The sequence below is a fragment of the Trypanosoma rangeli genome (genome assembly GCF_003719475.1).
Source record: "Trypanosoma rangeli strain AM80 chromosome Unknown Tra_15.4_contig_00241, whole genome shotgun sequence".
NCBI classification, from domain to species: Eukaryota; Euglenozoa; class Kinetoplastea; order Trypanosomatida; family Trypanosomatidae; genus Trypanosoma; species Trypanosoma rangeli.
Genome location: NW_021705983.1, coordinates 896 through 18,626, shown reverse-complemented (window position 1 = coordinate 18,626; position 17,731 = coordinate 896). Strand labels below are relative to the sequence as shown.

General features: G+C 57.9%; 7 protein-coding genes across 7 annotated transcripts, besides 16 other annotated features; all 7 read right to left on the bottom strand.

Moving 5' to 3' along the window:
* Nucleotides 1-357: 357 nt before the first annotated feature.
* Nucleotides 358-394: a microsatellite.
* A 331-nt stretch (nucleotides 395-725) lies between these two features.
* Nucleotides 726-753: a microsatellite.
* Nucleotides 754-893: 140 nt separating this feature from the next.
* Nucleotides 894-930: a microsatellite.
* Nucleotides 931-1,287: 357 nt separating this feature from the next.
* Nucleotides 1,288-1,304: a microsatellite.
* Nucleotides 1,305-1,549: 245 nt separating this feature from the next.
* TraAM80_06543 (uncharacterized protein) lies at nucleotides 1,550-2,242 on the bottom strand (the record flags this gene model as incomplete). Its single annotated transcript, XM_029383385.1, has 1 exon — nucleotides 1,550-2,242. The coding sequence occupies one exon, from the start codon at nucleotides 2,240-2,242 to the stop codon at nucleotides 1,550-1,552; it is 693 nt and encodes a 230-aa protein (XP_029236802.1).
* A 232-nt stretch (nucleotides 2,243-2,474) lies between these two features.
* Nucleotides 2,475-2,512: a sequence feature (A-rich).
* Nucleotides 2,513-2,601: 89 nt separating this feature from the next.
* Nucleotides 2,602-4,758, bottom strand: TraAM80_06542 (putative pre-mRNA-splicing factor ATP-dependent RNA helicase DEAH3; the record flags this gene model as incomplete). The annotated part of the gene is made up of 1 exon (XM_029383384.1): nucleotides 2,602-4,758. The coding sequence occupies one exon, from the start codon at nucleotides 4,756-4,758 to the stop codon at nucleotides 2,602-2,604; it is 2,157 nt and encodes a 718-aa protein (XP_029236801.1).
* Nucleotides 4,759-4,997: 239 nt separating this feature from the next.
* Nucleotides 4,998-5,023: a microsatellite.
* A 356-nt stretch (nucleotides 5,024-5,379) lies between these two features.
* Nucleotides 5,380-7,230, bottom strand: TraAM80_06541 (putative choline ethanolamine kinase; the record flags this gene model as incomplete). The annotated part of the gene is made up of 1 exon (XM_029383383.1): nucleotides 5,380-7,230. The coding sequence occupies one exon, from the start codon at nucleotides 7,228-7,230 to the stop codon at nucleotides 5,380-5,382; it is 1,851 nt and encodes a 616-aa protein (XP_029236800.1).
* Nucleotides 7,231-7,252: 22 nt separating this feature from the next.
* Nucleotides 7,253-7,280: a microsatellite.
* Nucleotides 7,281-7,497: 217 nt separating this feature from the next.
* Nucleotides 7,498-7,519: a microsatellite.
* Nucleotides 7,520-7,611: 92 nt separating this feature from the next.
* Nucleotides 7,612-7,640: a microsatellite.
* Nucleotides 7,641-8,014: 374 nt separating this feature from the next.
* Nucleotides 8,015-8,047: a microsatellite.
* Nucleotides 8,048-8,299: 252 nt separating this feature from the next.
* Nucleotides 8,300-8,324: a microsatellite.
* Nucleotides 8,325-8,541: 217 nt separating this feature from the next.
* Nucleotides 8,542-8,573: a microsatellite.
* Nucleotides 8,574-8,597: 24 nt separating this feature from the next.
* On the bottom strand, nucleotides 8,598-9,542 carry TraAM80_06540 (uncharacterized protein; the record flags this gene model as incomplete). Its single annotated transcript, XM_029383382.1, has 1 exon — nucleotides 8,598-9,542. One exon carries the CDS (start codon nucleotides 9,540-9,542, stop codon nucleotides 8,598-8,600), a length of 945 nt encoding a protein of 314 aa, XP_029236799.1.
* Nucleotide 9,543: 1 nt separating this feature from the next.
* Nucleotides 9,544-9,595: a sequence feature (A-rich).
* An 83-nt stretch (nucleotides 9,596-9,678) lies between these two features.
* Nucleotides 9,679-9,708: a microsatellite.
* A 225-nt stretch (nucleotides 9,709-9,933) lies between these two features.
* Nucleotides 9,934-11,493, bottom strand: TraAM80_06539 (uncharacterized protein; the record flags this gene model as incomplete). The annotated part of the gene is made up of 1 exon (XM_029383381.1): nucleotides 9,934-11,493. One exon carries the CDS (start codon nucleotides 11,491-11,493, stop codon nucleotides 9,934-9,936), a length of 1,560 nt encoding a protein of 519 aa, XP_029236798.1.
* Nucleotides 11,494-11,756: 263 nt separating this feature from the next.
* Nucleotides 11,757-11,797: a microsatellite.
* Nucleotides 11,798-11,846: 49 nt separating this feature from the next.
* On the bottom strand, nucleotides 11,847-13,025 carry TraAM80_06538 (uncharacterized protein; the record flags this gene model as incomplete). The annotated part of the gene is made up of 1 exon (XM_029383380.1): nucleotides 11,847-13,025. One exon carries the CDS (start codon nucleotides 13,023-13,025, stop codon nucleotides 11,847-11,849), a length of 1,179 nt encoding a protein of 392 aa, XP_029236797.1.
* Nucleotides 13,026-13,100: 75 nt separating this feature from the next.
* Nucleotides 13,101-13,124: a microsatellite.
* Nucleotides 13,125-13,341: 217 nt separating this feature from the next.
* On the bottom strand, nucleotides 13,342-17,619 carry TraAM80_06537 (uncharacterized protein; the record flags this gene model as incomplete). The annotated part of the gene is made up of 1 exon (XM_029383379.1): nucleotides 13,342-17,619. One exon carries the CDS (start codon nucleotides 17,617-17,619, stop codon nucleotides 13,342-13,344), a length of 4,278 nt encoding a protein of 1,425 aa, XP_029236796.1.
* Nucleotides 17,620-17,731: the final 112 nt, after the last annotated feature.

Sequence of the window (17,731 nt, the reverse complement as noted above, 5' to 3'; positions counted from 1 at the left end):
CAAGCTGTGCCAAGCTCCGTACCGCCGCGTAGCCGATTCCGCGGTTTCCACCCGTCACCAGCGCCACTCGCTTGGGAGACATTAAGACGCAGTGCCAGAATGCTTGTCGGGGATAAACTACACCTCACACACCCACACAGACGCCGTGCAGGTGTGTGTGTGTGCAGGAAAAGAAAGAAAAAAAAAAGGAGGAGGAGGGGTGAGGTGAGGTGAGGGAAAAGCGGTGGCAAAGACGTATCAGCTGCAACAGTGACGGAGAAGTACTACTGCGACGCCGCCTGTCTGCGCCACTGCGTATCATTTGCACGCAACGGCAGAAAAAACAACATGAGCGGAGCCACAGCTCCACGCCCCGGCAAAACCAAACACACACAATAAAAAAAAGAAAAAAAAACGGTGCGGGGAGAAGTTCACGCTGCACGGCTATTCCACGACGACGCACACACTGTGACGAAACCTCCGTTCCCTCCCACCCAACAAAAGCCCACCCTCATTTCACATGTTAAGTATCTGCCTGTATCTGTGCGGGTATCTGTATGCTTACGTATAAAAGTGCGCTGCCGGCCATCCCCTCTCTATGCCCAGTCCACCGCCTCTGTAAGTCACCGCCACACAACGTTGTGCACGGCAAGTATTATGCGCTGCAGCTCGTAAAGGCGACCCTCCTCCCGCCGCACGGACTCGCGGCGGCTCCAGTAAGCCCGAAGCAACTCCTCGTAGGTGTGCGCCTCCGCCTCCGCCTCCGCCTCCGCCACCATGACGCACCCGCAGCAAGCACAGTCACAAACCTGACAAGCTGAAGCAGACACAACGGAGAGGGAGAAAACAGCCACGGGAGGAACCGAAGGAAGAAAAAAAGAAAAGACGGCACCGGCAGAAGCAAACCGAAGCGGACAAAATACACAATAACACGATTCAAAATAGAAGATAATGAGACAACGCAATGAAGAAAAAAAATCGCACCGTCGGTCCGTTTCTGGCACGGCGCTGCATCTGACATCGCTGTGGAGCCGTGTCCGCACCTTCCTCTCTTCCTGGCTGTGGCGACGCTGCTTGAGCTGAGGCCCAGGCAACGCACAACGTGTCACCCCGCACACCTGCGCGTGCGTGTTCGCCCTCCCCGCCACCGCCACTGAAGGAGAGCACCGCAAAAAACTTCACGGCGCCTGTTTGATTTTTCTCCACGTCATCGGAAACTGGCGGTGCATGATGGTGCCTTTCCTTGCGTGCTTACGGCAGGGGCAGCAGAGAGATGCAGTCCAAGCATAAATCCTCCTTAGATTGCAAAGAGAGAGAGAGAGAGAAACAGTAATGGAATTTGAGAGAGTGCAGACGGCGTAAGTGTAGAAAAGGCGGGGATGAGAACTCTTCGTCACATCGCTGCATGCCCCGTCGTGGTAAGACTCGCGGAACAAGCACATCTCGGTGAAAGAGCAGTAAACCAAGGCGCACATAAGTCATATTTTAATCCCTTGTATACTGCACTGTGCATCTGAGTTATATAGCTAGATACAGACATGGGTGTATGTGTTTGACGGGGCTTTCCGCCTCAAAGATCGTCGCGCCTGTCTAGCAGCTCATACATTGGGTTAGTGTTCTCAATGCCGACATTCGTCATCCACCCCTGCAGGTCCACAACCTTCGCCTCCTCAGCAAGCGTCATCAGTTTGCTCACCGAGCTGCATTTGACTTGGTGGTCTGCCGAGGCCAGGCAGTAGTTTACCAGCCGCTCCAACAGCAGTCGCCCGGAATCGTAGTAGACTCCCTTGTGGGAGGTCTTGAGGAGGGCATCTGGCTTCTTGCGCAGCTTGTTTGCAGTCCGTTTACCGTGCTGCATGAAGAAGCTCTCCGTGACGTAGACGATGGCGTTGCAGACGTCGGACTGTGGCGTCGATGTCACGTCAAGCCCGCGCTTTTTAACGGCCTCCTCGCAGACCTCCTTGGCGATGTCCCGCCACACCACCCAGAACGGCGCGTCAGGTACTTCACGTTTTCCCTGCTCGCTGAGGGGTTTCTTGTCACGGTTTTGATACGCATAGCGCGAGAAGTCGGCCTTCTCCTGACAGCCCACGCAGGTGAGTCCTCGCTCCTCCAAGAAGCTGCGGAGATCCCGGATCTTCATGCGCTTGAAGTCCGCCTCCGTCAGCTTAGCTGCGGTGACAGGGCCAACGAAAGCCATCTGCAGCAGCAGAAGCACGAATAGCAGCGGCAGAACCGCGACACGGTCACGCAGGTGTGGCATTTTGACTATGTGTTTGGCGTAGACTGCGACCCCCGCGGCAGGTGGGAGGGCGAACCCCAAAGCAGAACAAGCAAAACAAAGCAGAAAAGCCAAGAAGAAACACAATGAATAAACACACATTCTCTCCCCCACGCGTGAGCGCGTGGGTGGGCCTCTCCGCAGGCGCCGCGCACTTAGGCCCCTCCCGCCAACAGCGCTGTAATTTGTCTCTTCTCGTCCATTTATTCCTGACTTCTTCTTCTTTTTTTTCTTGTTTTTTTTTGGTTTTTTCAGGTTTTGTTTCGTGCCAGTTTTCAATTATTTGTTACTCTTCCGCGTTACACGAGGAGCGCCGTTGGCGCCCTGCACTGCGTCCTCCCCTAACATGACCCGGAGTCGTCGTCACTGTCGTCACTGTCGGCCGCACGGAGTCGCTTGCTGCCGCCTCCGTCGTGGCTCCCCGCCGGAGCCGCACGACGGCGGTGGTGGCGACGGTGCAGCTCGTCAAACACCTGCCTGCTCACCCCCTCAAACTCCTCCCGAGCAAAGTATGTTGGGCTCGCCTCCAGTAGCCACTCGTCGGACACCGCCGTAACGGTGCGGACGTACGTGTTGCTGGTGAGCACAAGCTCGTTGAACACGATGAACTTTGGGCGACGGTTGAGAAACGTGGTGGGGAAGAGAAGGCATTTGACGTCGTCCTTCATCGTTATGAACTGGTTCTTCGTAGGCAGAGAAAGAGCGACCTTGGTGAAGTACCCACGCAGAATGGCACGGCGAATCTCATTCGCAAACTCGTCATTGATCTTCTCCGCGTCGCCGTGGGCGCGCAGCTGGGTGGCGGAGTAGGTGCTGCAGATGCCGCAGCCCAAGCGACGCATAACGCCAAGCAGCTGCCGGTAGACACTGACGGCCTGCTTCATCACGCGGGGGTTGAGGTAGTTCTCCGACGCCCACGCCACGCTCTGCCTGTTGGCGTCGTAAAACGCATTAAAGAGGTTCAACAGGGCGAGGTGGTCGCCGGTTGGGTGGTAAAACTGCTCGCGGCACCGCAGCGCGCGTCCGCGTTGGTCGTTGGCGGGGGTAATAAACGGACTCTGGACAGACAGCATCGCGCTGATGCGTGCCATGTCGTCTGAGCAGCCGTACTCGGGGCTGTGCAGCAGCATCGCGGCCATCTCTGGCTCCAGCGGAAACTCCGCCATGCGCCGGCCAAAGTCGGTCATGTCGCCGTCGTCATTAATGGCGCCTAAATAGTTCAGCAGCTCCAACGCCCGCATCAGCGTTTCGGGGGCTGGCGGCTCCACAAAGTCAAAGTTCACCAAGTCCTCCACACCCATCATCTTCATGTGCAAGACTACAGAGCCCAAATTGCAGCGCAGGATTTCAGGGTACGTCTGCGGCTGCAGGAGCGTCTCAAATGCCCTGGTCGTGTAGAGGCGAAAACACTTGCCGGGTTTGGTACGACCGGCGCGACCGCAGCGCTGCCGGGCGCTCGCCTGGCTGATGGGTGTCACCAACAGGGACTCAACACGCAGCTTTGGGTTGTACACCTTCTGCTTAGAAAAGCCGCTATCGACGACAAACACGACCCCGTCGATGGTGAGCGAGGTTTCCGCCACGTTCGTCGCCACGACGATTTTCCGTGTGTCAGGGGGGGCCTTCTGGAAGACCTTGCGCTGCTGCTGGGGCGGAAGGGCGGAGTAGAGCGGGAGAACCATGACGGGACCTTTGTGGCAGTCCGCGCTGCTGTGCTCCGCCATGCAAATCCCCTTCTGCAGCCGCTCCACCGTCTGCTCAATCTCGTCCTCGCCGGTGAGGAAGATGAGGATGTCGCCCTCGCCCTCGTACAGGTGAATCTGCGTCGCCGTGCGTATCGCCGCCTCCACGTAGTTTGACTCCGGCGCCCGCGAAAAGTACACCTCCACCCCAAACATCCGGCCGGCGATGTGCACCAGCGGAGCCTCCGGGAAGTACACCTGAAAACGCCGTTCCTCCAACGTGGCGGACATCACCACAACACGCAGGTCAGGTCGGCGCGGCAGCAGCTCCTTCACGACGCCAATCAACACGTCAGTATGGACCGTGCGTTCGTGGGCCTCGTCGAGGACGACGACGCTGTAGCGCCGCAGCAGGGGGTCGCTCATGGCCTCCCGCAGCAGCATGCCATCTGTCAGGTACTTTAGCCGTGTCCTCTCGCTGCTCACGTCGTCGAAGCGGATGGAGTAGCCGACCTCTTCCCCAAGCGCGACGTCAAGCTCCTCCGCCACGCGCTCGCTGACGCTGGTGGCCGCCACACGACGCGGCTGCGTACACGCAATCGCATGTTCAGGGTTCATCTCCAGGAGAAACTGCGGCACCTGCGTCGTCTTGCCGCTCCCAGTTTCTCCCACCAACAGGAGTGTCTGGTAGCGCGCCACCAGCCGCTGAACTTTCTCCTTAGCCGCAAACACCGGCAACTTCTCCCGCCCCCGCAGCAGTGTGTAGTAGCGGGAGCTCAACGCCCGTCCCGTGTACGGGTTCCTGCCGCCCTCCATGAGCTCCTCCTCCTCTTCCCTCAGAGAAGCAAAACAAGACCACAGAAACAAAAATAAAATCCCCACGACCACAAGGCTGTATCGCCCACAAGAAGCAAAAACGTTGCACCAAGATCCAGCAGGCACACATAGGCAGAAGCATAAACGTTTATATAAATATATAAATATATTAATAGCATGTAGGTATCAATTAAAAAGAAAAAAATGCACAGAAACAGTTACTCTTAAAGGCATATACGTATATATATATATATATATATATATACGTATATGCGAGTATGTGTGTATGTGTGTGTGCTTCCGGATGGATTCACTCGACACCCACGACACCTACAACCACATGAAGAGTTATTGATAATAACAATAATCATCATCACGAAATATGCATATATGGGACAGTAACTTCGCCTCTGTTCACGGGAAAGGTAGAAAAAAAGAACCAGAGTCATGACACACACATTCACACTCAAACAAACAATCAAAGAAAAGAAAAACAACAAAAAGAAAAAGAGAAAAAAAAGCGTAAAGATATAATATTACGTTGCTCCCGCGGATCAAAACACCATCACCACCAATACAGTCACTTCTTCTAGCAGCAACACCTTACACACAGAGGACCTCTCAAATTAGTGTGTGACGAATAAGCCATTGACGAAGCGCGACGTACTCCCGCATCCGGCACTCACCGTAGCGCACGTAGTCCAGCCCACTACCACCGAGTGCAAACGCCTCCGCGTCTGTGGCGCAGTCAGCGCACTCATCCGGCGTGCACCCCATCACCAACGCCCACAGCGTCCAGTAGAGGTGGGAGGCCAGCATGCCGAGCAGCAGCTCAACCAGCTGCGACTCGCTTACCGCCACCTCCCTCACCGTTGCTCCACTCTGCGTCGCAAAGTAACTACGCACCGCCTGCAATGCGGCGGCGCCAACGTCCCGCACCTCTTCCCCATCTTTATTGCCCCTCCGCCACGCGTCAACGATAAGCTCCGGCAGTCGAGGGTACTCCTCGCCAAGGCTACACCAGGCCTCCGCCTTCGCGGCGGGAGGGAACTCGCAAAGAAACTTGATGAACCCACGACCACCCACCTCTGTGCCCCGCGTGTAGTCGTAGTCCAGCTCGCACAATGTGTTGCCAAGGTCGAAGCAGCGGTAGTTCGCGTCCGTGTACTCAAAGTCAATGAACAAGTGTCCGCGACGCTCCACAAGGTTTCTGAAGCCGCCCTCCGCCGTCAGCTTCTCATCGCCGTTGCTGCTCCGGGCGTCACCGTCGCGGAACGCCTCCGGCACCTTCCACCTGGCCAACAGAATGTTGCCAGGATTCAGGTCGTTGTGCGAGAACACGACGGGGATGTCGCGCCGCTGCAACTCGCCGCGTACAAACATTATCTCACCCGCTAGCCAAACCACCAGCGCCTGGCGGTGCGTTTCTAAGATGTGCGATGACATCAGCCGAAGCAAACGAAAACTAACACGCTCAAACGACGTCGGGCACACGCTTTCCATAGCCTTATCCCGCCCCAGGCTGCCGTAGTAGCCTGTATTTCCATTTACCAACGGGACCGACTCATCTATGCTCGTCAACTGCGACACAAACCTTCCGCAAGGCTTGACATCATTGAGGTTCTCCGGCAAAAACGGGGTCGCATCCAGCTGATGCATGTGGCACAGCCCTTCATATATGTCGGCTAGCAGCGGCGGCGACGCCAGCAGCATCTCCGTCGTGCACGTGCGCACGCCGTCCATAAACTCTTCTACACGCCCCCAGTGAAAGCTATGCAGCACGGCAGGACTCATGCCGGCTTTGCTCATCAACTGCATCGCCTTGATGTCGCGCGCACGGTCAATCACCTCACCTCCCCTGTCACCGTACACGCGCAGCAAGACAGCCTTGCAAGGGTACGAGGCGTGGGCAAGGCGGTACACGTGGTTGCTGTTCCCACCAGAGAGCCGCGTCACATCCAGTGCGTCCACCAGCCACTTCGACGCCTCCGCTGGGCCGGGTGAGGGGTCATGCGCCTCTTCAAGGCACTTACAGCCCACATGCGGGTTGGACGACTTCCCCATCGCCCCGTAGTAACTCAAAGGGTCAAAGAGGTGGCGCAGCGGGCACCAGTCCTCGTGGCTTCGCATGTTGTGAAACCGCTTCGTATCACCGCCAACCGAAGCGTAGCACGCATCCACGGGGCGCCGGTGCATCTTCGCGGACATTGTCTCCGCCACGCGGTACAAAGAGTGACACAGGCGGTAGATCAGACTATCCAGCTCCAGCTCCTCCTCCGTCCGGTTTGCCAAAGAGATAATGCTGTCGATCGACTCCGCCGTCACCCACGACGGCGTGAGTGACGTCTGCACAACTCCCGACCCAGATAATATCGGAGACGACCCCGGAGGTTGCTGTAAAGAACGCCGCAAAACCGTACAGAGCGGCACATCCCCCAAGGGGCACGCACATTCGGTTTCAGTGGGTGTCATTCCTCCCAGAAAGGCGGGCCAAATACAAATATATATATATATATTATATACTCCCGACCCGTGAAGGGAAAGTAAATAAGAAATGAGAAGAAAAGCAGTCCTTTTTTTTTTTTTTTAAACTCTTACTGCTATTGTATTATTATTATTTTCTTTTCTCCCTCTCTGTGACGTTGTGGGTGGACGTCGGTTTTTAATGGCACACACAAACAAAAAAGAGCAGGGAGGCAGGAGAAAAGCCGTTGGGATGGCCACATGTATTACAGCAGGAAGAAAAAAAAAAAAAAAAAAACAGCGCCAGAAAGTAGCGACATACAGAAGGCCAGATGGGAGTAAAACGAAAAAAAAAAACACCCACACACAGCTCGTATGGGCAAAGCGCACGTGTGCCTGTGTGTTTGTGTGTTTGTGTGCCGGCTTGCACACGTCACGTTACATTGTTTTGTTTCCGTTCCAATTTGTGCTCTCCGTTTAATGCCTGGTAACGATGCACCTACGGGGCCCGTTTGCCCCTAAAGCAGCGGAAACGCCAACAGCACGGTACTTCCGCACGTGGTGCATATAAACATCTTACAACACCACCGAATTAATAAGAAATAAATGCAAGAAAAAAAAAAAAGGAAAACCAACGACGTAATTACTGACGCTTCAGGCCCCACATCTCAAATTCATCTGCGCTCGAGGCGATGTACTCTCACCATCCGCCCAGCCGCCTTCATCCGCTTTAAGACGTTGTTTTGGTACCGGGCCATCACTCCGCTGGATTCACTCATGGCTCATTATTTATTTATTTTTCGTTTTTGTTGTTGTTATTGTTGTTTTATTACACCCTTAACATATTTCGGCTTTTAGTCGCTGCCGTAGAGACGCCGCAGCCACCGCACCACACGCATTTTGTATCGTGTGTTAAATTATTATTATGCTTTGTTTCTGTTTGCCGTTAATCTTCTTTTATTGTTGCTTGTTTCCTCTGGAAATTGTGGCGGGCGCCGCGGCGTCTCCCCTTTTCTTCACTGTGTCTACTTCTCCCCCATCCCCCCGTTCGCTTAACGCGCTCGAACAGTTGACACACGTGTGTGTGTGTGTGTGTGTCTGTGGGAAGGTGGGTGAGATGGGGGACGTTCATAAATTTGTGGTGTTTTTCTGCGCCTTAGTCTTCTCGTTTATCCCGCCCAATATTGTTACTTTTTCTTCATTTCTTAACGTGCGGTTAGTCCCACACACACCCCGGGTTTGGCCTCGGAAGCCGGTTATTTACCTCCCCAGTACCGCACACACACAGAGAAGGGAGGGGGGGAAAAAACAAAAAATACATGTGTGTGTGTGTGGTGTGTGTGGTGTGGTGTATTTAACTTACTTAATTTGCGTAATCATGCAGTGGGGCCCTCCGCACGGTCAAGCAAGTCAGAGCGGAGCTCGCGGTTAAGGATCGCGCCAAGCCCGAATGAGGGCAAGATGCGGACAATGCGCAGCAGCGTGGCGGACAGGTACGTTTCCCGCAGACTTGACTGCAAATCCCACGCGTCAAATTTGGGGTACGTCTGGCGGTAGCGGATGGCCGTGATGTGCAGCAGCGTCGTGACGAACTGCAGTGCCGCCGGCGTGAGAATCTGCGCCGTGTCCACGGTGGAGAGTGGGATCTGCATCTTGCCCTCAACGGGGTCTGGCAACTTCTGCTTTGCGTTCTCAGCGGGGTTCCAGCAGCTCCGCGAGAGCCACGTCGCCACCATCGGGGCGATGGTGAAGGCGCCGACGCACGTGAGAATGTCACGGGTGCAGAAAAGCCCCCGCGTTAGCCACGGCACGGGATTCTTTGCGGCGGCCACCAGCTCCGCGTTAGCCGGCGGCAGGGAGCGGAGGATGACGCCGTCCTTCCACACCGTCGTGATGGTGTTAACAACGCCACTCGTGATGCCAGTGGCGAGATTGCCGACCTCCGGGGCATAGCCCCTCGCCTCGCAGTAGCTTTTCATGGTGTTGGAGCCAATGTAGGTGCCAGCGTACACCACAAAGCACACGCGAAAGACAATGCTGCATTTGTTCTCCGCACACGGCAAGAAGAAGCGGTGAGGGCGCAGAAACAATGTCTTGGTGCCCCGCCAGAGCTCACGCATGCTACTGTCCGTCACACCCGCCACCCGCGCCATGATGCTGTAGTCGATGATGGAGATGGGGATGGCGGCAGCAGTGCCCACGACGAAGGCCGTCGCCAAATCCGCCATCACGACGCCTGGCGTGAAGTTGCGCACTTTGTGCAGCGTCTTTGCTGGAGCCTCCTGCACCGGTTCCGCGCAGACCGCCATTGCCGTTGACATCTTGTTGTTGTTTTGCTTTGTTTTTTTTTGTTTTTGCTTGTATTATTGTTATTTTCGTCGCTCTGCTACGCCGGTTCTTCGCGCGCGCAGACACACAGCGGGATGGGTGCCAGCGGAAGGAAGATCAACGCAAACAAAAGAAAGAAAGAGAGAAAAAAAAAATGAAGTTTCAAGAAACGACCGCCACATCCCCCGCCTCTTCCGTTCCCGTTTGCTTGTGGGAACCCACCTCACTTGTGCAGTCGGCAGGCCAGAAACCGATCGGAAGCAAACCGCAGCCAAATGTGCGCCCCTGCCCCCCACAAACACAAAAAAAAAGAAAAAAATGAGTCCAAAACTATAACGATAATCACATAACCTTCTAAACGTTACGAGTAGTCGCCACAGCATGTCAGGCGGCGGTGGCGGGCGGGTCGTCCCTTTCCTCCGCGTCAAGGGCGTCAACCAGGATGCGGGCCAAGTACCGCTGCAGCTCCGTCTCGCTCTCCCACCAGAGCGGAGGCGTGTCCTCGTCTGGATCCACAGCAAACGCATCGAAAGTGTCTAGTCGCCGCGCCAGCTGCTTATCACCCCCCTGTGAAGTGTGCAGGCGCGTCGGGCTCCTTGACGCGTGGTGCGAGGGCGACGTGGGAAGCATGTCCCACTTCTTCAGCGTCCGGACGACGTGTGCCCGTGCACTGGCAGGGATACTTCCAAAGTCCCTCTCGATGGCAAGCAAGCGCGCGCTGCGGCTGCCGTAGCTGTAGCGAGACGTGCTGCAGTTGTTCTTTTTAGTGCCGCTGCCGTGTGTACCGACCGTGTCGCCCAGCCAGTACGGTGAGCGAGCGCGACACTGTGAGTGGGCCCCTTGCCACACAGACTTGGCGCTGGCAGGTACTGCGTCAGGGCTCGGCTCCGGTGTTGCCAGTATGTTGCGTGGGCGATGTGCGCCCGGAGAGGGGCTGAGCAGCACGGCAAGGATGTTTCGCGTCACGATGTTGCCGTGTGCTACAACGTCCCTCTGCAGCCGGCGCCGGCGCACTGCCTCTGCCTTGGCGTTCGCTACTCTCACGTGCCACCGCCGCCGCTCCCGATCGCGCTGCGACTGTGCGAGCCGGGCGTAATACGCAGCGACAGACTTGCTGAAGAGCATCTTCTGATACCGCGTCCACTGGCGCCGCTGGCCGTACCGTACCCACCCGTCACGTCCGGTGGCAGCGTCCTGCCACCCCCGCCATACCCGGCGCAGCAACGCCGCCTCGGCAAAGGCGCGGAGGGCAGACATTGTGATGTTTCGCTCCATATATCGCAATCCCTGCCTCTGCGCCGCAAGAAGAATATCAAAATCATCTGCCGCCAACAGTTCCAGCGCCGTGCGCGACTTGGCCTCCTCCACTCTCACGGCCGCAAGCAGTTCCGACAAATCGGCCACAGAGTGTGGAGGCAACACCACCGTTTGCATCCTCATTGTGAGTTGGGGCGAGGAAAGCGCGTGCACAGACCCATTCAGCGCCCGGTACACCCCTGCCTCGACGTTGGGTAGCGCGCCCGTTCCCAAATTATGCGCTCTCCTTTCGTCCAGAAGGGCACCAAGAACCAGAAACGTCTCCTCACTTTTCACCACGATACCCAACTCAGCCGCAAGGGCCCGTAAAAGTACCTGTCTGCCTTCGTCAGGGACATGATTGGCAATCGCGTCCCCCTCCTCCTCCTCTACCGCAGTATTGTGGAAGATGTCATGCCCAGCCCTGGCCTCGGGGGCGTTTGATTCATGAGTGTCCGCGCATGGACTCATCCTCAAAGAAGCAACCGCAGCAGCAGCGGCCGGTTCGGGGCCATACTTCTTTACAAGTGCAGCAAAAAAGTCCTCCTCAAGGCCAGTGTACTTTCCCAGCTGCGCGTCCACCTGCCCCAGCTTGTTGGGCGCATACTTCTCGTAGAAGGCTGTCAGGCGATCGCGGTAGGACAACATCCCAGCAGCAGTCAAAGCAGTCACACCCACAGCCGCACGATATGTGTCTTTTGTTGTGTTTTTGATACGTCTTCCTTTCAGAAGCGCAGAAGATACGCAAGAACGAGAAGTACGCCCAGGAGTCGCAATCAAATAAGTAGGTGTGCGTGTGGATGAGTGCAAAAAGTGAAGGTGAAAAGAAATGGTGGGGGTTGCAAAACCCAACGCAGGACGTCCTCCGCGGCATCAAATAGTAGTCGCTAACATGTTGGGGGCGGGGTGGAAGAAAGAGGGGAAGAGGGTGAGAGGGTGAGAGAGAGAAAGAAAAAAAACTAGTGCCGCGGCCCACCGAAAGTTACCATTTTGGTGTCACTCTACGGCGCGCGGCCACGCATCAAGAGCATGACGACACCCACCATCATCATGAAATTTTTCCCCAGAAATACCGACACCTCTGTGCCGTGGACGACAAGTGACACCAACCGCACCACGGCGTACGGGAGATCAATAAAAAAAAAGGTCCAGAGGAAGTAGTGCAACAGCTCGTCGTCTCTGGCCCGCTCCGCGCAAGCGATCAGGTCAGTGCCGTCTCTGGCTCGCGCCTCGAAGCGGCGCAGGAACCGTGCGGTTTCCTCATCCTTCAAGAATAGCGCGGTGTAGTACATGTTGCTTGTGATGTGCCCCATGATGGCAAGGAATAACACGAGCCGGCTGACGTTGACCGGAAACTGCCGCATCTCCGTTCCAGTGAAGTAGAGCTGCAGCACGTCCATGAAGTGCAGCACGTGGGCAAAGACCGCCGCCATGTTTGTGGTGTACGCCCTCGTCAAGGACATCCCCACACGCAGCCGGGAAAGCAGCACCGGGAACTGCACCAAGAGTATCGTAAGCATCAGCGATCCCAGCAGGCCATCGGCCCCCATGTGCGTCGCCGACACTATCGCCCCGCCCAGCACGGACCACAACACCCCCAGTTTCCCTGCCTGGACAAAGACGTAAAGCGCCGGCCAATGTTGTACCAGCTGCACGGGTGACGCGGTCAGCGTCATCGTCGCAGCCAGCATCCCAGCGACAGCCACGTCCGGGATGAGGAACAACCAGCACAAGGGGCCGACGTACATCACAAGGTACGCCAACAAGACGGCTTGCTGCGCTAAGTACGTCAACCACAACAACAAATGCAGCGCGTAGACGCAGAGTTTGGCCCCAAGCACGTGTTCCAAGCATGGCATGCGAGGCGTCGTTTGGTAGACGGCGGTCACGGCGTAGAAGAGGCAGGACGCCCCGGTCACCACAAAGACCTCGTCCCAGCAGTTTGTCTGCATAATAAGGTAACTCGTGCCGCTCATCCCGAACACACACATGACAAATGCCAGTAAAGTGAAGAGAAACAACGCCGCCTGCAGGACCCTCGACCACCCGCTTCGGCAGGAAGGCGGCACCCCCGCGTCCGACGCGGCAGCGGTGGGCGTGGCGTTGCTGCAGGCGGTGGAAACCTCGTCGATTGCGGTCGCTAGATGCGACACCTCATCGTACGGAGGTGGTGAAGACATTGCGCGCGCCCCTCTCATTATTATTGTTTCGTTGTCACCCCCGCTTCCCGCCTGGCCCTGCCTCTTACCCCTCTTTGTGTGTGTGTGTGTGTGTGTGTGGTTTTAGTTTCACGCGAGGACGGTAGAAAAAAAAAAGGAGGGATCGAAGGAAGAAGGGGCAGGCAGGCAAACGCTGAGTGCGCACACACACAAGGGGGGCAAAGAGGCAGCGCCAGGCGGGAAGCGGGGGTGACAACGAAACGAAGCAAAAAAAAAGATAAAATAAAAACAACGCCGGAAGTTGAATTCAGCAACAACCCTCCGGCCGCAAGTTCCACTAAAAACACATTCGGGCACCCTTTTGGATGTTTGTTTTCGATCGAAGCAGCCGGCGCAGCTCGCCCAGGTGGCGGGTCACCGCTGCCTCCTGCGCGGCGTGCTTGCACATCTCAGCGAGATGCTGATCCATCACAAACTGGATATTCTCCATCTGCTCCTCCGCCCTCGCGTCCGCCTCGAGCTTACGCTGCACCAGGGCGCGGAGATCGCTGATGCAGCGTCCCATCTCCTCCGTGTCGCGCGCGTGCTTCTCCTCACGCTCGCGCAACGCGCGATGGAGCTGCGACGCGTCGTGCTGCGCTGCCTGCCACGCCTCACGCAGCGCGACACGCTCGGCGGAGAGCTCCTCAAGCTTGCTTTTGTGCCGCGCCATGAGTTTCGCAAGCGGCATCCGCTGCTCCTCGCCCCCATCCTGCCGCTCCTGGGAAAGCGGTGACACAGCGGAGTCGTCTCCCATCATCAACAACTCCTCCTGCAGCAGCGCCCGGCACCGTGAGCGGTCCTTGCTGAGCCGCCGCGCACACTTCACGGCGCCGGTCAGCCGCTCCCCCAGCCGCACCTCTTCAGCCACCCTGTCGCCGCCAACGGCCGCCACAAGCTCGAGAACGACCGGCACCCAGTCCAGTTGAGTGCCGCACGACTCAGTCCCCACGCTGCCGCCTATTGGGGCCGCCGCGCTCCGCTCCACTTGCTCCTCGGAACGACTGCGGAGCTCCTCCAGCTGCTGTCGCAGTTTGCAGGCTTCGGCGTGCGCGGCGGCGAGCCTGTCCGCTGCGGCTTCAGCGTGGCGGCGCCAGTTTTCTGCCTCGGCGCGCAGAAGTTCCCGCTGCGCGTTGCCGTCCCGCAGAGAATCCGTGCAGCGCTGCAACGTGACGCCACGTTCAGCGTACGAGTCTTCCAAATCGCGGAGTCGTCGCTGCCACACTGCGCGCTCCTCCTCGCGTCTGCTCAATTCCTCTTTAAGACGCTTCTGCAGGGAGTGAAGCGTGCCATCTCGCTCCTTCGCCGTCCGCACGTTTTCGTTCAGCCACAAGACTCCATCATGGAACGCCTCAAGCAGGAGTGCGTGCTCGGCCGCCTCCCAACCAACCACCACACCCTTCGTCTGCTCACACATCTGCAGCACCCAATTGCGTAGCTGCGTCTGGGTGCGTACGCGCAGCCCAAGCTGCTGGAGAGCCTGCCCGCAAAGGCGCAGGTCACGGCCGCTCTCCGCCAATAATTGCGCCGCAGAAGCAGACGTGTCCCGGTCCACCGATACCTGCACGGTGTGCTCTTGAGTCTCTTCTTGCGCAGACGCCTCAATGGGGATTACCGCAAGTGCCGCTGCTGCTGGTGTTGCTGTATGAGAGGAAGGCTCCCTTGTTGGCTTGTCAATGGCCTTGTGGAGCCGTTCATACACAAACGCGGACGCCCGCCGCACCATCACAGCTGCATCCCGCAGGCCCAACTCCGACGCCTGCAGATCGTCCCGCGTGGCACGCACCGTCACAAGCTGCCGCTGCAGCAGCTCACACTCGGCGTGTAGCCTGTCGCACTCCTCCTGAAGCCCTGCGCTCCGCTGCCGTTGCTGCGCAAGTGCGTCGTCCCGCTGCCGGATATCCCGCATGCAGTTGTCGATCGTCCCGCGGAGTTCGTCGCACTCTGCCAAGAGTTTTGCGTGCGCCTCGCTGAGACGCTGCTCCTCCCATGCGTGCTTCTCCCGCACCTCCTCAAAGTCGCGCAGCAGAAACGCCTTTTGCATCTGCAGGGCGTCTCCCTCCAGCCGCAGCGTTCCATTCTCGTTGCGGAGAGCCTCCCCGTCTTTAATGAGACGCTCCACGCGCGCGAGTAGCGTCGATGGGACCGCTAGCGGATTATCGTAGCCGCCATCCAGCGCGGTGACGGCGTCTTTTGTCAGCTGGATCACTTCACTGACCTCCTGCGCCTTTTGCAGGAGCCGCACCGGCAGCGTGTCGAGTGCCTGACACTCCAACTCCTCGCTGCCCATCAGGCAGACAGCGGTGGCGCAGGCGTTCGTCAACTGCCGGATCCCAAAGAGTTTAGTGCGCACTTCCAAAACGGCGTCGTGGATTAACTTCACATTTAACTCAAAGTTGCCCGTGTTGCTTGTGGAGGCGGCGACCGCGCTGCTCGCTCGCCTGGATGACGCGTCCGAGGTGGCCCCCTCCGACACGGGCTGCCCCACCAGCGTGTTCGCAGCCAACGAAGGGAACATGCGTCTGAGTGAAAGGGAGTCGTCCATCTTCCCGCTCATAACCGGCTGTGGCTTCGCCTTGCGCGTGAGTGTGCGCCCTGGCAAGGCGACGAGGGTAAAGTTCGGGTCGTTCATGTGCATGACAGAGTCCACAAGCAGCCGCGCCTCCCGCATGCCCTTCTCCCACTCCTCCACCTTCTCCTCAAGGCGACCAACGAGGTCGCGCAGCCGCAGCGGACCACTCCGCACGGCGGCAGCGTCGGGATCAATGATGGCATGCACCTCACTGATGGAGGAGCTTGTCTCACGCACAAGGTCCAGCAGCATGTTGGCGATGACGCGCGAATCGGCGCTGTCGGATAACGCTTCGCCTCCAAGCGTTTCAACACTTGTCGTCACGGCCGTGCGCAACTCCCGCACCTCCGCTGCCCGCGAGTCTATGTGGTTCTTTACCTGGTGCACAATCTCAAGGGACTCTCGCTGCCCAGACCACGTGGGAGTTTGATCCGAATCGTTCGCGTCCACAAACTCCTTTATAGGCATCAACAGCCTCGTCTTCTGGCATGCGAGAACAGCAGCGCCCGTGCCAGCGTATTCAGTGGCAGAGTCCGCACTAGCAGCACGCTGCAGCTGATCTCCCGGTGGCAAACAGTTCGCGGAAGAGTCTGCCACGGCCTCCGCCGTGGTGAGCACATGACACAGTTCCTCGCAAAGCTGCTTGTTCTTCTCACGTTCAGCGCTAACCCGCATCACACAGCGTCTTGCAAGCGCCACAAGGTCGTCGTAGCCGCAAACGGGCGAGCTGGAGTTGGGGTCGTCCGTGTCACTACCGCTGTTGCCGTCCCGGGCCGCCTTCTCCTCCGTATCGCTACACAAGATAGACCTGAGCTCCGCAAACGCCGCCGCAGCCTTCTCACACTCATCCTGCAGTTCCTTCACACGCTTTTCAAGCGGCAGCTCATCTGGGGGCCGCTGCGTGCCGGTACCGCCGCCTCCAGCGACATCACCGGTGATAGACGTCACGAGCGACTCCCGCATGTCTTTCACGCACAACTGCAGCTGATGTATCTTCCCGAGGACAGGGTCATCGTCCGCCTCCGCCCCCGCCGCGACATCGTCCGCACCAGCACGCACGGCCGCCTGCGCGTCCTCGCCCACCACCGACACTACCACGGCATCGTGGAAGCGGTGCAACTCCAAACTGCGCGCCACAGCACTCTCCACGCACCCCTGCACTACCGCCTCCACGGCACCAAGGACATCCGCCGTGGCCTCCGCGTACCGCGACAGCGGGGGCTGCGCCTCCACCACCGCGTCGCTCACCCACGTCAGTACGCCCCGCAACGCCTCCTCCCGCGCTCCACGCAACGCCTCCACTGACACGTCAGGGGACTCCACACCCAGCGCAACAAAAACGTCCTGCAACGACTCGCACACCCTCTCGTAACGACCACATGATTCCCGCTCACTCTGCGAAATCGTACGCCACGCAGCTGCAAACCGCCGCAGCTGCGCCAGGCCCGCGCTAAAACCGACAAGATCCACAATACCTGAGTTGGATAATGGTACGTCAACCACATTACACACACACGCATCACCACGAGAAACCACAAACAAATTCCTAACAGTATGGCAAATATCCTCTGCAACTTGATTCAACACAACCCAGAAGTCACACAAACAACGCCTCAATACCTCCGACTCCGCGCGATTCGCATCCAGCAGACTAGACAAATTAAACAATTCCTCCACAGATTTCGACCCAGCAGCACAAGCAAAACCAACCTCAATCTCACGACGAGACGCCACTTCACGATATTTCAAATACCAACGTTCCTTCTCCTCTGCCTGCTCCTGCACGACTCTAGACACACGCTGGAGGCGGTCAGCGACGTGCGCGCCGTCAACTTCACCGTCACCCTCGGGCGCCGAGAGTCCAACCGCCCCGCCCAGTGCGTCGCACGCGCGCGCAGCATCGTACAAAAGGGCGTTCGCGCCGTCCAGCTGCTTGCCCAAGTCACGCACACGCTCCGCCAGGGCGTCCCTCTCGGCGCCAAGCTCCGCCAGCCGGCCCTCCATCTCGCGGCGCCGCTGCTCGTTCTGCTCTGCCTGCTCCTGCACGACTCCAGACACACGCTGGAGCGGTCAGCGACGTGCGCGCCGTCAACTTCACCGTCACCCTCGGGCGCCG